Consider the following 14,231-nt stretch of genomic DNA (forward strand, 5'->3'; position numbering starts at 1 on the left):
ATGCTGGGAATCCTGTTGTTTGTATTTTATCTTCTACTTGTCAAAAACAGGTAGAACAATACTAAAACCATGCAGTCATAAAAGAAGAGACATGACAAGTGAGTGTTTTTTGTTTTTGTTTTTCTGAGTATTTTATGTTTACTGCAACAACCGTGGAAGAACACAAAGCATTTCCTCCATCAGATGTTTGGGTTAATAATCTTTCCCATGAAAACAATGTTTTCTGTGTTACGCTCAGTGATGATGACCATAAATGGGCGGTTAAACTTCAAGACCGGGACAATCCGGTAGGAGAAGAGCATGATACCGATGCCTGTAGCAGCTGCTGCTGTGGCTCCAGCCTCATCAACATCCAGGGTGGCTTGGTGTACCACCTACAGCGCAGTGGAGTGAGAAACATGTGAGAGGATTGAATAAAAGGGAGAAATGTGTGTTTAATAACACTGTCCTTACCTCTGAGACTGCCAGTTTATGCCCCTCTGAAATACCGGTCAGATTTGCACTATCACGAAACATGTCTGCCATTCCCATTTCAGTCAGCACTTTGTTCAGTTTGTAGGAAGTCTTGATGGAGAACTTTGGCACATATATGTTGTATCTCCTAAAAATTGTGAAAGGAATCAATAGTATTGATATTCATCCGGCAAGCATATTCAGGGTATGACAAAATATTTTTACTCTTCTTGAATTCTTAGTTTTTGCATGTTTGTCACACTTCTGTTTCAGATTATCAAACAAATTTTAACATCAAACAAAGATAACCTGAGTGAATGCAAAATGCAGTTATTAAAGGATAATTTCTTTTATTAACAGAAAAAAAGCTACCCAAACCTGCCTGCCCCTGTGTCATAAACTGCCCCTCCTTGTTAAAACATGAATTTACTGTGATTAACCACACGATTAAACACAATTTCATAAGCCACAGCCAGGCCCGATTACTGCCAGACCTGTTGAATCAAGAAATCACTAAAATAAAAACAGTCTGACAAAGTGAAGCTAAAAGATCTCAAAAAGCAATACATCATCTAAAGAAACTGCTGGAAAACTAAGTCAGTGACACCTATCAGTCTGGAAATAGTTACAAAGTTTTTCCAAAAAGTAAATAAATCTTGATGATCCCCAAGTATTTCAGTACGTGGACTGACATGACAAAGCTGAAGTTTTTGGAAGGTTTGAGTCCTGTTACGTCTGGCGTAAAACTAAGACCGTGTCCATGAAAAGAATATCATAGCAACAATGAAACATGGTGGTGGCAGTGTGATGGTCTGAAGCTGCTCTCCTGTTTCAGCATCTGGGAGACTTCCTGTAATTGGTCGAACCATGAGTTCTGCTCTCTACCAGAAAAGTCTGGGGGACAATGTTTTGCACCCTGAAGAGTTATGCAGCAGACGATCATCTGAAACACACGAACTCAAATCCACCTCTGATTGGCTCCAAAAAAACAAAACAACATAAAGGTTTTGGAGTGGTCAAGTTGAAGTAAGGATTTCATGTTTTTAAAAAAAACCCTCCAATGTGTTTGAGAGTGGGCCAGAATCCCTGCAAACGCCCGACTGCACCTTGTGCTGCCAAAGGTGGCCCAAGCAGTTATTAGGTTTAGAGGGGAATTACGTTTTCACATAGGGATGGGTGGGAATCGGTAGTTTTTTCCACTTCATAAATGAAATCATCATTTAGAAACTGCATTTCATTTTTACTCCAGCTTTCTTTGTTTAATCTTAAAAATTTTAAGTATATGTAAATATGATGGACGTGTCTAAACCAAGAAATTAAGCATGATTTGAAATTCTACCCAACCTCTGCTTCTTCCATTTCAGCCATTTGTTGACTTGGCCCGGGCTAATGGCGTTCTCCAGCGTTGCCATATTATCAGGCAACATCAGCAGCATGGAGTGGGTGCCGTTGAAGGGGAGGTGGAGGACTGTTGTGTTAATGAGCTTGTCATCATAAATATCAACATCCTCTTCCATATTCATCATCTGGACTGGAACCTGGAAATGTGACAGTTTATTGGAAAACAGGTTGAATTAGGCGCAGTGATGTATAATTATTCCAACTAATCTCCGTTCTGAATCAGCTGCTTGAACCTGAACGTTCTCCGCATGGAAATGGTCGTCTGTGGTGTCCTGAGGATCGAACGGAGTCTCCCACTTTCCTGTTTTGCGGTTATAAGCAGAAATAAATCACACGTTACAGATGACACATCAAACTTAAACCTTGGAATAAAAGAGAGACCAGCCAAATCTCATCTCAGTTGACCTCTTACCTTTAAAGTATATGTAGCTGATGAGATACATGACTGTGTTTACATCCAGGCTCTCAACCAGCTTGTCAATCTTCCCATTGGTCTTGGTCTCCACATAATTGTTGATGGTATTGACACTCTCCGTGGCTTGGGTGAAGTCAACATTAAACCCTTCGGCAAAATAGGACTGCTTCAACACCTCCAGGAACTCGGGTTGCGGCTTAAAGCGGTTGTCCACGAACACGGCAGTCCCCTCACTGGTGTCACCACTCTTTGCGTTTTGCAGGAGCGTACGGAAGGACTGATCTACATCTGCTTGCATGAGCTGGGAACTGTTGAAACCTAGACCACTGAAAAGCTGCTGGTGGGTCTCCCCCCGAGCTCCTACGGACAAGGCAGCCAAGGCAGTAGAAATACTGACTGGTGAGAAGAAGATGTTTTTGCCTTGAAAGTCGGCATGAGCTGCTAACTTTCTGTACAGACGGAAGGCAAACTCTTTGTTTGCTGTGGACACCTGTGAGAGGCTGCTGTCAGTTTCTTGGTCTTGATCGGCATGGCCCAAATGGTGATGGCCTCTACCCATGCAGAACACTGCTGATAAGATCCAGATAGCCAAGGCTGCATGCATCATGGTCAACTGAGACAAAAGTTCACAATCGATTGCTTGTTCATGTGGGTTATGCAATATTTGCTCCTGAAAACAGTCAGTTTTGCTCTTTCGTACTGTGAACTGAGTTTCTGACCAACACGCTATGCTGCAACAGTTTTTGCTAAATTCCCAACAAATTTCTGTGTTTCTTTATCTCCTCACTCATTTGAAGCAGAGGGGCCAGATTTAATCCCTAATGTTGCCTATCAGAATTTACTTACGTACATTAAAATCCAAATTGGCTGTTTTGTGTATGGGCTGGTTAAATCTGTTTATAGACGTCATGATACATAGCTGCAAATATTCAGCGTCATTAAGAAGAGCTTAAAATCAAAGTTACAACTTACAGTCTACAGATGTTACATATTAAAGATAACCGTGCATCTGATGGCGGGACAGTTAAACATGCTATTAAAAAAAACATATCGCTTACCTTCTTCTGGTTGGAGCTCACTGTATGTATTATCAGCCACAGAGAGTGAAGCTGGACAGCTGGACCTTCTATTTATGAGGACGATCAGGCCGAACTTTGACTTTGTTTGCTCTTTGTCTTTGTTTGCTTTGTTTGTCTTTGTTTGCTCTTTGTCTCAGCCTCTTACTTGCTCAACCTCTGCATTTGTTCCGTGCAATGACTCCCCTGTAATCATGGCATCAAACTGAGTTCACACAAAATGCACAGAAAAGCCATTGTTTGTTAACGCAGGGGTACAAAAAATGCCATAGGTGATCACTAATCACCAGCTGTGCTGTACAGTATAGCAGTTGAACTTTGATATCACCCTGTCAACACTGATGTCAGAGAGAAATGTTTCTCTGTTGTGCAATGAAACACTAAAACACTTTTGAAAAGTTAATTTCTTTATTTATGCAACAGCTATTGGCCGAGTTAAAATTTCAGTGCAGTGCTGAAAAACACATTTAATATTTGGCCACCATGGAGCCACATTACTGTGCAAAGGTCTTGAGGTGCCCATTATTTCTTAGTATTTTGTTGGGAAAACAGTTATTGAAACAAATGCAAAAATACATGTTAATACACTATATAAGGCAAAACAGAGCTTAACAAAGCTTGAATGCTAATATTTGGTATGACTACCTTTACTCTTCAACACAGCCTGAACTGTCTTAGGCTGCTTTCTTGCGTTTTCTGTAAGTAGTCTTCAGGAATAGCGCTTCATGCTTCTTGAAAGACCATCTTTGTTCTGTTCTCTGTCAAGATGATCCCATACTGCTTCAATAACGTTGAGTCTGCATGACTGACAGTGTTGCATTGTGTGTTTTTCTGTCCAGGTAAGTTCTGACTGTGGCGGAAGTGTGTTTGTGATCATTGTCATGCTGAAAAATGAAGCATTAACAAACCAAATGCTTTCCAGATGATATTACATAGTGGGTCAAAATCTGATGTCACTTTTCTGTGTTCATTGGTTTTGACAAGATCATCAACACCACTGTCCTAAATGAATGTCCAAACCATGACAGCAACTCCATCGTTTTTCTCAGCTCTCTAGTGTGCCTCTCTCCTGACCTTCCTCATACATACTGGCAACAATTTGAACCCAAAATTTCAAGTTTGGATTCATTCCATAAGACTTGTTGCCACTGATATTCAGTACAGCTCTTGAGTAATTTGGCAAGAATTAAAAATGGCATCTTAACAGATCTCAGCCTTCCAATGAGAACATTTCTGATGAGGCTTCAGCGAATAGTAGATGGATCACCTGAAGTGCCCAAAACATAAATCGGGTCAGGATTTGTTCCTTTTTCCACAGACAATGACTTTCAGATGCTGCATCTGCTGTAGATAGCTTTTTGTATTTTTGGCCTGGCACTTCTCCTTTAGTTCTCACACTGGTCCATTCATTGAGTTAGGTGCCTTTTTTATACTGAAGTGATCCATGAGTCAGTGTTAAATGGCTTAACAACATTAGAAAAAAACAACAACAACACATTCCTCTGAAAATGGTCAGGTAGAAGCGGCCGATGTCCAAAGAAAGAGCTTCAGAAAGCCTACAGAACTATTGATCAAGACCACGTTTAAAAATTACGAAAAAGGTTTGGTTCGTCGAAAGCGGCATATAAAGAAATCGGTGGTGGCTCAAAACTTTTCCACAATATTTATGTAAATTAAGCTGACTGCTAAACATCTTGTAAAACATCAGTCCATTTAACATGTACAAATGTAATGTTTTTATCTTAACGTTCATAACAATGAAGACCAAAGAAAGGATCACATGCTGTAAGACCCCAAAGTAAAACGCAAGAAATCTTTCATGCAACACATCATCTTGACATTAAAGATCAATCTTCTGGACCCGTGAAAGGTGACTAGTAATGCTGTTAGACGGGTTTCAGCGATGTTTGCCAAAGAGCTGCTCGTCCAGTTTGATGAGCTGTCGAAGGAAACCTCGGTTAGGAATCACACCACGGCTCTCTTTCACAGCACAAATAGCCTCGACGAGAGTGAGGTTCTGCTTCAGCATCAGGTAAGCCAGGACCAGGGTGGCAGAGCGGCTCACTCCTACATGACAGTGGACCAGCACTTTGCCTTCACAGAGAAATATTAGATTAAATTCCACACATCAAATCCATTTACCTTTGAACTGTATTTATATCATTTTTAACTTTCTCCTCTTACCTCCTCTGCTCAGACCTCTATGGATAAAGTCTGCTGCTGCCTGGAAGTTGACACTCATGTCATAGTTACAGGAGTCATGAGCCTCTACGCCCATGTAGGTGATCTTCATTCCCTCATAGATATCTGGTTGTCCCTTACGATTACTGTGAGCTGCGTTCAGGATGTGAGTGATGTGATTCTTGTACAAATCAGCCTGGTTCTCTGCACTGTGTCTGGAAAACACACCACTCTGTATTCAGACAGTAGGTTATACGGCATGTATGCAATATTTCATTGTGATAAACTGATCCTTAGAAAAACACTTTAAGCATGCGAGTTCGAACATTCGAGACGTGCTTTCATGCCAAGGCATCAGTGCAAACGCTTACATGGCGTTGTTGTAGTTTATGCAAGTTCCCACTGTGGAACGCAGCAGGACAAGTGTCACGTTACTCATTCTGCATTTGAATCAGATTTATGATCAGCTCCTCTTTCACGTATGTGGAGTGAATCCAGGACTTTTATTGATTTGAGTATTTTTACTAAAAGTATCAGATGACTCTCTCAACACAAGAAAAACATTTGGAGATTTAGAAGTCAGGAAGTTTCCTCAGTCATAATCTCAATTCGAATCTGCTGTATATAAGTAAATACTGACGCTAGAGGAATAGGTGCAGTTAGATTATGTCAGAGTTCATCAAAAGAAATAAAGAGGAGTTACTTACTGGTCACCAATGTACAGCCTAGGCCACACTTCATCTGCATGACTGATTATGGCTTTGCCAGTATACAAGAGTTTTTCCAACTCAAACACAGCTAATCCAGGTGAACTCAGGTCAATTTCCAATTTCCGCGGAGGCGGCTCTGCATTCCACCACACAGGAAGTTTTGATGTATAGGACATTGCTTTTTCTGTCGACATGGCAATTTTATCTTTTGTAATGGTTTGTTAAGGGTAGGCAAAAAGTTTAAAAGGTGAAAAGGTTATGGAAGAGTTTGCCGAGACTACCTTTTACAGCTTCGCTGATGAAGAAAACTGCAAACAGACTATTCCACAGTTGGTCGTCTGTAACCAGTGACTCAAGTGGAGCAGGCTTGTTTGGCTCAGATTCACACACCGGAGGGTGTCCTGTGTGTTGTCAGGCCATTTGACCCTTGAATTAAATTAGACTGCACTTGGAGCCATCATGGGCGGACATTAATGCTTTTGCGTCCAAATAGCTGTCTATTTAAAGAGCTCAATGCAGGCCTGCAGCTGAAGGCAGTGTGACCTCCAAGCACCAGTTTCTACTTGAGAAAAATAAGCAGCCTTCTCATTTTTAAAACAGAACAACATTTAGAAATGTTGTATGACTGATACCTAAACCGTCTGATATGTGTGTTCGGTAAAGGCAAAGCAAAAACTAATTTGATCAAGAGTTAAAAAATATACTGACATTTAATCATTTTTCTGCCCCCCCCTCCCACATTTCACTTGTGATCTTTTCACCGTTTATCAGGCAAAATTCCCCATCCTATGTTGGAAACATGCATTACATCTAAAACTACACAGCGAGTTGCATTTGAGCAGAAGGGGAAATAAACACACAGAAAATGATTTTCTTTTCCATGCAAACCTTGTGATATTTTTATATTTTTTTTCTCCTAATTATATAAAACCCATCCTCTTAAATATGGCACTTTTTGCTAAAACACATCAAGAATGTCTGAGGAGGGAAAAACAAAACAAAACATACACACACGATAATGGACAGTGATGCGCACACAAAAATCAGTTTGATATAAACATAGATTTGTCCTCATTATCAAAAGGACAGAAAGAAAAACATTTAATCCAACCTTGTCCTTCAGCATAAAACATGACTGAAAATGTTCAAGTAGAGATTTCAGTTTTATATATATATATTTGAATGTTCAAAGATAGAGAAAAGGAACAGCTTGTCCAGTCATACTTAATCAAGTCTTTATCAGTGAGTCAAGTGAAACACATGGCATTCATATGTAGGTCTGATTCTAGGTCTTCATCAAAAAAAGATGAAATAATTGGGAACAGCAATCTTCTGGGGGATTTTCACTAATCTGCTACACTCAAGGCCCAGTTCTGAGCTCTGAGATATCATGATTGTATCAAGTGCCTATCTGACATTACAGTGCATGCAGGGCTTAAACTGAGTGAGAAAAAAAAAAAAAAAAAAAGACAAAAGAAATCACTGCACCTACAGAGGCGGAGGCATGGAGAGGTACGTGGCTATGGACAAAATGCATTTACTCCATTAGGTGAAAGCACAATTTCCTGATCATGCAAAGGGACCGTGAGATGAAACGACAGCCTGCTAAAGAAGTGCAAGAGCTGATACACTTTGGATCAGACTGAAACTGACCCACATTCCTGAGGGACAGCGTGATGATAATCTGCGTCCTGACTCAGAGACAACAGAGAGCTGCAATGTGGCACTACACAAGTTCATCTTCCAGTGACTCGCTCCTGCTTTTGCAGCTGATAGAGTCACTCACTGAGGCTGACGCAGATAACCATGAGCTTTCACGTCTAATACCACCATACCTTTTATACCAGCATTATTAGGCTTTAAAGTTTGAGTCCACGTGCCAGTAACTGCTGTGTCTTTTTCTTTGGTCCATGCCACCTTTCACAGGTGTTCTATAGTAACATGGTGGTGGGGAGAAAAAAAAAAAAAAAAAAAATCCCTACAACACTGGTCAGCAAAAGACGACAAGAACCTGAACATGTCTATGGAAGATCAGGAAGATGAAAACAAAGTGACCCACAAGCAGAACAAGTCCAGCTCAGAAAGCTTTCTTTTCCAGCTGGTCCAGAATGGCCTGGATTCTCTGTACAGCCTCCTTTCGGGCTTGCCGGACACTCTCCTGTCCCTGAGTCTCCACAGAGTCTAGCACCAGCAGCTCTTTGGTAAGCAGTTCCTCCAGACAACGATAACTCTTGTCTGTTTTTTTGCCAACAAACTCATCAACGTCTTCCTGAAGCAGCAGTACTCTGGCCATGACCTGCTGGACCTTAGCCAGACTGGGGTTATCGCTCAGGGGCTGAGGTGCAGCCTGACTTGGAGTTGATGCTGGAACCGAAGGCGGGGCCTCAGCTTGCGACGCATTAGGATCACCTCTCCCAGTTTTATACATTTGTGGAGGAGAACTTATTTCAGTAGGATTACCACTGGGGGGATTCGGGGATGGTGCTGGCTTCGGTTTAGGTCCCACCGGTGGGGCGCGTTGGTGCTGTTGGTCCTACAGTAACACAAGAGTTTGAAAAATATTGTGTTTTAAAAGTTTGATAATATAAGGCTGTAAACTGACTCAAATAAATATACCTTAGCAAAGATTTGGTATTTAATTTTTAGAAAATCTAATCCCTCCAAAAACAGATGCTATCCACCCAGAATAGATGCGCGATTACAGAAAACAAAGTGCAATGGCTGTTCTAGTTTTACAGTTCATCATGACAGTTGTAATACATTGTGTGCACATCTGTGTTTCACAAAAAAACAAAACAAAATCTCTTAAGATGCTTACCTTGGGCTGGTACGGTGGAGGAGCACCTGTTCCAGTTCCTGGCCACGCTGGAGGATGTGGTGGACGGACTGGATTCCCATAATGGTTTTGTGGAGGCTGTTGCCCCGGCGGCCATGGCTGCTGTGAGGGTACATATGGACCAGAGTGTCCCCATGCATCAGCCTGCTGGCTGGAATGAAGTGACTGGCCAGTTGGGTATGGGGGATTTGGAGGCAACGCATGGCCACTATCATTGTAGTGAGGGTACGGTCCGGGAGGATATCCAGGACCCTGAGAGCAGAAGACAAATGTCTCACATTCAGAAAACGTTTCTTTTGCGTTTAAAAAAAAGGCATCTGTTTTTAGATTAAAAAAATAAATAAATAAAAATAAAATTACAGTGTATAATATACCTCATTTGTAAGACTTTATTTAAACTATTGTTATATTTGAAAACTGTGTGCGCTTAAATGCACCAACCCCTTGGCAGTGTGGCCCAGGGTAGTGATGATGCTGGTGTTGAGAATGAGGCTGTCCAGAAGACCCACTGCTTTGCTCTGCATGGCAGCCTTGGTTAGGATAAGAACCCGGAGCCGGTCTTTGAGGGTCAGCACAGTAGAAAGGGTTGGATGGGTGGAAACCACTTGTTGAATACTGACTCTGTGCTGGACTGTAGACTCCATGGCCGTTTGGATAACCACCAGGCATTACCTATGTGAAAGACACAAGAAGGGGAACTAGTTATTTAAAATAAAAAGTATAAATCCATCAGAGATACAACAACTTTGACAAGATAGATGTTAATATGAAAATGTAAGCATAAATCCACTAACCCAACCTTAGAGTTAGAGGTACTGGTTATGCTGCATCTGTATAGCCATACCTGTGGATTGTACTGTGGTTGAACATCTGATCCAGAGGGATAGGTATTTGCATAGTGCCCTGTGGAATGAGACTGAGGATACCAGTAGTGTGGAGGGTAGCCTGGATACTGAGGAGCATCCTGCAAATACAGTCACAAAGCATGGTTGGCACCAGAGTACTTACAAATAGACATTGGTATGACACAAAACTTTAAAACTACGCCTTCAACGTCACAACCAATCCCAGGACAAACAATAACTGTGCAAACAGGGACATTGATTCATCTGCCTGCGGAACCAGTTATGCAAAATCCTTAAGAAAAACTAACCGGAAATAAAAGGGCCCAACATGTCACAAGAAAGACACGAAATACTGACTCATTCTTTCAAACACGTGGAGTCTTATTAACAGTGGCGTCACGTCAAGATTAACGTAAAAGTCCCGGAAAACAGCTGAACTCTGTCCTTAGCCGTTACTATTACATAATGCTAGTTAGCTCAGTTAGCCACGCAGCTAGCATAGACAGGGCTTTGTGCGAGCTGGCTGAAAATGATCTCGGCCACAAATTCACGCTTTTCTTTAAGGTTTAAAGACACTAAAAGAGTGTGAATACCACGAGAATATGTCTGAGCTGTGTCCACTTACTTACCATACTGTTATTCCAGTTCCCGTGATTATTTCCGGAGTTGCAAGTCGAGGGCCAGCCGGGTTTCAGATTGGACTGCATTTGATAATGATGATGCTTGGACTAAGCGCTCTTACCAGCAGCCGCCCTGTCATCTATCATTGTGGGGGGGGGGAAACAAATCTGCAGCGAGCCTCGCGTTACTTATCGGATGTGTCAGGTCGTCTGAAACGCCAGCAGCAATGTTGTCGTTTTCCTATACAAGTGCGGACCCCTCGGTTGAAGTCGGGAAACGACTGAATGACGTGAGCGCCCCCGTGCTGCGCCTTTAATAGCGAGGCGCTGCTAAACCTACAGAGGTCTCACTCCGTCAGATTTTTTCTGGCACAACCAACGTTTGGACGGAGAAAGTAACGCCAGAGTCTACCATCATTACACTAGCTATAAATTTATGATATGATTTTAAGACGTTAAACGTCTATTTTCTGGGCGTATTTCAACAAAAATATACATGTATTTACATAATGTACGGCGTTTTGAATTGTTCCGGCTCTGTGACCAATATTGTGTAAATACGATCTTTGCCGACGCATGCGCGCCAGTAGACGTTATTGGCCAATGGGGGGAAAGGTCATAAAAATAACATTTTAAAAACATTAACTGCTATTTTAATCTTCAAAACCCACCGATGCCTGAAGTTATATTTATTTAAAGATGTATTTTTTAAAGGGCCGTTCCTGCGTGTTAGAAATGTAGTGAATCGCCAGCACACGAAGGGTTAAATGCTTACAGGAAGTTCATCCCTGGCGTGTATAAAGACGCTTCCTGTGCTAATTTTGTGAGAAACATGTATTGAAACATTAATGGCTTGACGGTATATATAGATATAAGACTCAAATAAGAAGAAGAAGAAGCAGCAGCAGCACAAGATGAACTACGTACCAGGGACGGCAAGCCTCATTGACGACATCGATAGTAAGTTGGAGGAGTGATTTGATGGAGCTGATTTGGTTTAAAAAGAAACAATCGTTTCAAGATGTGCAGCATCGTGTCCGACGCAATCTGGATCATCTGCAGCGAGTTTAAACTGCCATTTAACGTGCTCCTCTTGTTTGTATCCCACAGAGAAGCACCTGGTGCTGCTCCGAGATGGAAGAACATTGATTGGTTACCTGAGAAGCATTGATCAGTTTGGTAAAACTCTTAATTATATCCACCTTTAGTATTGTTTTTCTGAGTCGGGTCACTGCATTGGTTACAGCAGGCTCAGTTTATCTGTCATTATGATTCCCATGATCGGGTCTGTTCTTTATTTACCCCGGTTCTTTTGTCCTCCAGCCAATTTAGTTTTTCACCAGACAGTTGAGCGCATCCACGTGGGAAAAAAGTTTGGTGACATCCCCAGAGGAATATTCATCGTGAGAGGAGAAAATGTGGTGCTGCTTGGAGAGATAGTAAGTAGACATAATCTCGTTTTCACTTTGGTTTTTGAAATGGTCAGAAGGATGCAAAGTAAGGCTCAGTAGACATTGTTACTTACATTTCCTTATGTCCTTCACACACTGCATTGATACAGTTGTGAGAGTAGGGGTTGACATAAATGGTGGCTAAGGGTCCTCGGGCTAGAGCCTATCCCAGTTGACACAGATTGAGATCTGGCCTTTCTCACAGAGAGACGCGCAGCCATTCGTGGGCCAATTTAGAATCACCGATTAACCTAACATGCTTATCTTTGGACTGTGATAGGAAGCCAGAGAACCCTCACCAGTCTTTCTGGTACAAACAGATGCCAGAAAGACTGGTGGGCTCAAACTCCTTCCTAAGAGACAACAGTGCAAGCTGCTGATGCATCCTTAACATCCGACTCTCCTTAACCATGCTTGTCTGATGTACGTCAACAGCCAAGTTGACGCATTACAGGGTCACTGCTGTGACACAGGACCTTCAAGGCCAGTACACTGAGCAGAAGTGATTCATGAACTCTTCTTGCGCTGTTATTCCTACCTAATGCTTGACAGCAGTACTCTGCTGTTAAAGGGATCCACATCATGCTGTAACAGTACAGCATGTCATGATGTAAAACTGCTTCAGTCATAGCAGAGGCTCGACAGCACCTGTACTCTGATCTGCTTTTCAGTGCTTTAGAAGATGTTGCTGCCTTTTGTGACATTTGCCTGATGATTAGGTTCATTTGATTGTTAATTTATTTCTGTTCTGAAATGCTGATGGAAATGGAACGGCAGTGATTAACTACTTGGTGCCTTTTGGTGAGCTTGCATCTGGCAAACGATGACCGTAAGCTGACATCAAATCCTGTGTCACATCAGAAATGATATTGACGCACAAAAAGGCACATAGTCTCAGCATACGACATCTTCTGCACGCATTAATTTATGTATAGTTTTAAGAAAATGTTTGTCAAGCATGAATAAACAGCATTTCTGTTCATGCTGCTTATTATCAGAAAGCAGTTTGTGATTGATGGTTGGCATGAACCATGCAGTCTTCTTGAAGATTTGCAGATGTTTCATGCCTTTAGTTCTAGGAAGTGGCAGGTGTGCAACCTGTCCTCCTTAACTGGAAAAAGGAAATGGCTTTTGGAGAAGTCATTAGCACAGAGGTTCACTTTATTCTTCTACATTATTTGTGTTTGATAAAGACACTTGTTTGCTTCATTAGTGTAATCAGATTGTTTGTCAATAATCAAATTTTTGATCAGGTATTTTATTAGTAACAATTCAAAGTTCCAGAACACCCAGTAATTCCAATTAAAATGTGTTCAGTAGTATTATCTGAGTGTTTCAGGCCTGTGCAAGATGTGACACGGTCTCTTGTCTTTGCAGGACATGGATAAGCCCTGTGACACGGTGCTGCAGCAAGTCTCCATTGAAGAGATCTTGGAGGAGCAGCGGCTGCAGCAGCAAGCCAAACAGGAGACGGAGAAAGTCAAAATGCAGGTCCTGAAGGACCGAGGCCTGTCCATACCCAAAGCTGACAACCTAGATGAATACTAGCAGCCTAGTTGCCGTGGGCCTCTTTCTCAGTTGGCATTGAACTGACAAGTTTGAAGTTGAACCTGAGAGCGCATGGGAGCCTGACTTTTTGTTTTTAAGTGGGGAGAACATACCATTATATGGAGTCCAGCTACTGTGATGTACTGTATCAATTTAATTTGAGGTTTGTAAGGGGGTCAAGAAAGTATAAAAAAAAAAAACAAAAAAAAAAACTTTTTTTTTCTCTGAAATCACTATGTTGGCAATTAAGAATCAATAGCACTTTGTATTCTTTCATCATGTGGTGAATGTTTAAATAATGTGGAACTGCTATTGAGAGGGGGGGGGGGGGGAGACTATGTGCTTTGCCCCATTAAAGAGTTTAATTTTTCATGATGGAAGCTCTACTTGGGTGGGAGGGGTGTCATGCATTAAAGGGATGTGAAGCTCATCACTTTGGGTCAATCAGGGCCCGCTGCCCTCTTTTATGATGGCGCCACAGACACCACTAAGCAGATCACGTTAGCCGCTGCAATGTGACATCAAACCGGGCACTTGTGCATTTGTTATGTGGGGAAATGCCATAATTCATTGTGGTAATTGCACTTAGGCAGGCGGCATATCGGTGCATCAGGCTGCCCCACGTCCTGTTTATATAAATGAGAGCCCGTCCGCACACTGAGAAATCGATCCTATCTGCCTTCAGCGGTCAATAA

At 41.9% G+C, this 14,231-nt stretch overlaps 4 protein-coding genes across 6 annotated transcripts; 1 reads left to right on the forward strand and 3 right to left on the reverse strand.

The window, feature by feature from the left end:
* Positions 1 to 114: 114 nt before the first annotated feature.
* LOC309719550 (serine protease inhibitor A3K-like) lies at positions 115 to 3,356 on the reverse strand. The gene is made up of 6 exons (XM_082555706.1): positions 3,328 to 3,356; positions 2,267 to 2,882; positions 2,088 to 2,155; positions 1,798 to 1,991; positions 454 to 601; positions 115 to 374 (listed from the first exon to the last, which is right to left on the reverse strand). Exons 2-6 carry the CDS (start codon positions 2,874 to 2,876, stop codon positions 180 to 182), a joined length of 1,215 nt encoding a protein of 404 aa, XP_082411832.1. The 5' UTR covers positions 2,877 to 2,882; positions 3,328 to 3,356; the 3' UTR covers positions 115 to 179.
* A 384-nt stretch (positions 3,357 to 3,740) lies between these two features.
* LOC309718788 (dual specificity protein phosphatase 26-like) lies at positions 3,741 to 7,001 on the reverse strand. 3 transcript variants are annotated; one of them, XM_082554348.1, is made up of 5 exons: positions 6,518 to 7,001; positions 6,234 to 6,420; positions 5,898 to 5,966; positions 5,530 to 5,741; positions 3,741 to 5,439 (listed from the first exon to the last, which is right to left on the reverse strand). In XM_082554348.1, exons 2-5 carry the CDS (start codon positions 6,410 to 6,412, stop codon positions 5,243 to 5,245), a joined length of 657 nt encoding a protein of 218 aa, XP_082410474.1. In that variant the 5' UTR covers positions 6,413 to 6,420; positions 6,518 to 7,001; the 3' UTR covers positions 3,741 to 5,242. The 3 variants fall into 3 exon arrangements, with proteins under 3 accessions (XP_082410474.1, XP_082410473.1, XP_082410475.1); XM_082554347.1 differs by having other exon boundaries at positions 6,234 to 7,001; XM_082554349.1 differs by lacking the exon at positions 5,898 to 5,966 and having other exon boundaries at positions 6,234 to 7,001.
* Positions 7,002 to 7,446: 445 nt separating this feature from the next.
* On the reverse strand, positions 7,447 to 10,852 carry bag4 (BCL2 associated athanogene 4). The gene is made up of 5 exons (XM_082554342.1): positions 10,547 to 10,852; positions 9,917 to 10,036; positions 9,514 to 9,744; positions 9,055 to 9,324; positions 7,447 to 8,769 (listed from the first exon to the last, which is right to left on the reverse strand). Exons 1-5 carry the CDS (start codon positions 10,622 to 10,624, stop codon positions 8,314 to 8,316), a joined length of 1,155 nt encoding a protein of 384 aa, XP_082410468.1. The 5' UTR covers positions 10,625 to 10,852; the 3' UTR covers positions 7,447 to 8,313.
* A 370-nt stretch (positions 10,853 to 11,222) lies between these two features.
* lsm1 (LSM1, U6 small nuclear RNA associated) lies at positions 11,223 to 13,906 on the forward strand. The gene is made up of 4 exons (XM_082554350.1): positions 11,223 to 11,497; positions 11,648 to 11,716; positions 11,861 to 11,976; positions 13,366 to 13,906. The coding sequence occupies exons 1-4, from the start codon at positions 11,452 to 11,454 to the stop codon at positions 13,534 to 13,536; spliced, it is 402 nt and encodes a 133-aa protein (XP_082410476.1). The 5' UTR covers positions 11,223 to 11,451; the 3' UTR covers positions 13,537 to 13,906.
* The last annotated feature ends 325 nt before the right edge of the window (positions 13,907 to 14,231 follow it).

Source organism: Aulonocara stuartgranti, assembly GCF_965226115.1.
Source record: "Aulonocara stuartgranti genome assembly, chromosome: 12".
NCBI classification, from domain to species: domain Eukaryota; kingdom Metazoa; phylum Chordata; class Actinopteri; order Cichliformes; family Cichlidae; genus Aulonocara; species Aulonocara stuartgranti.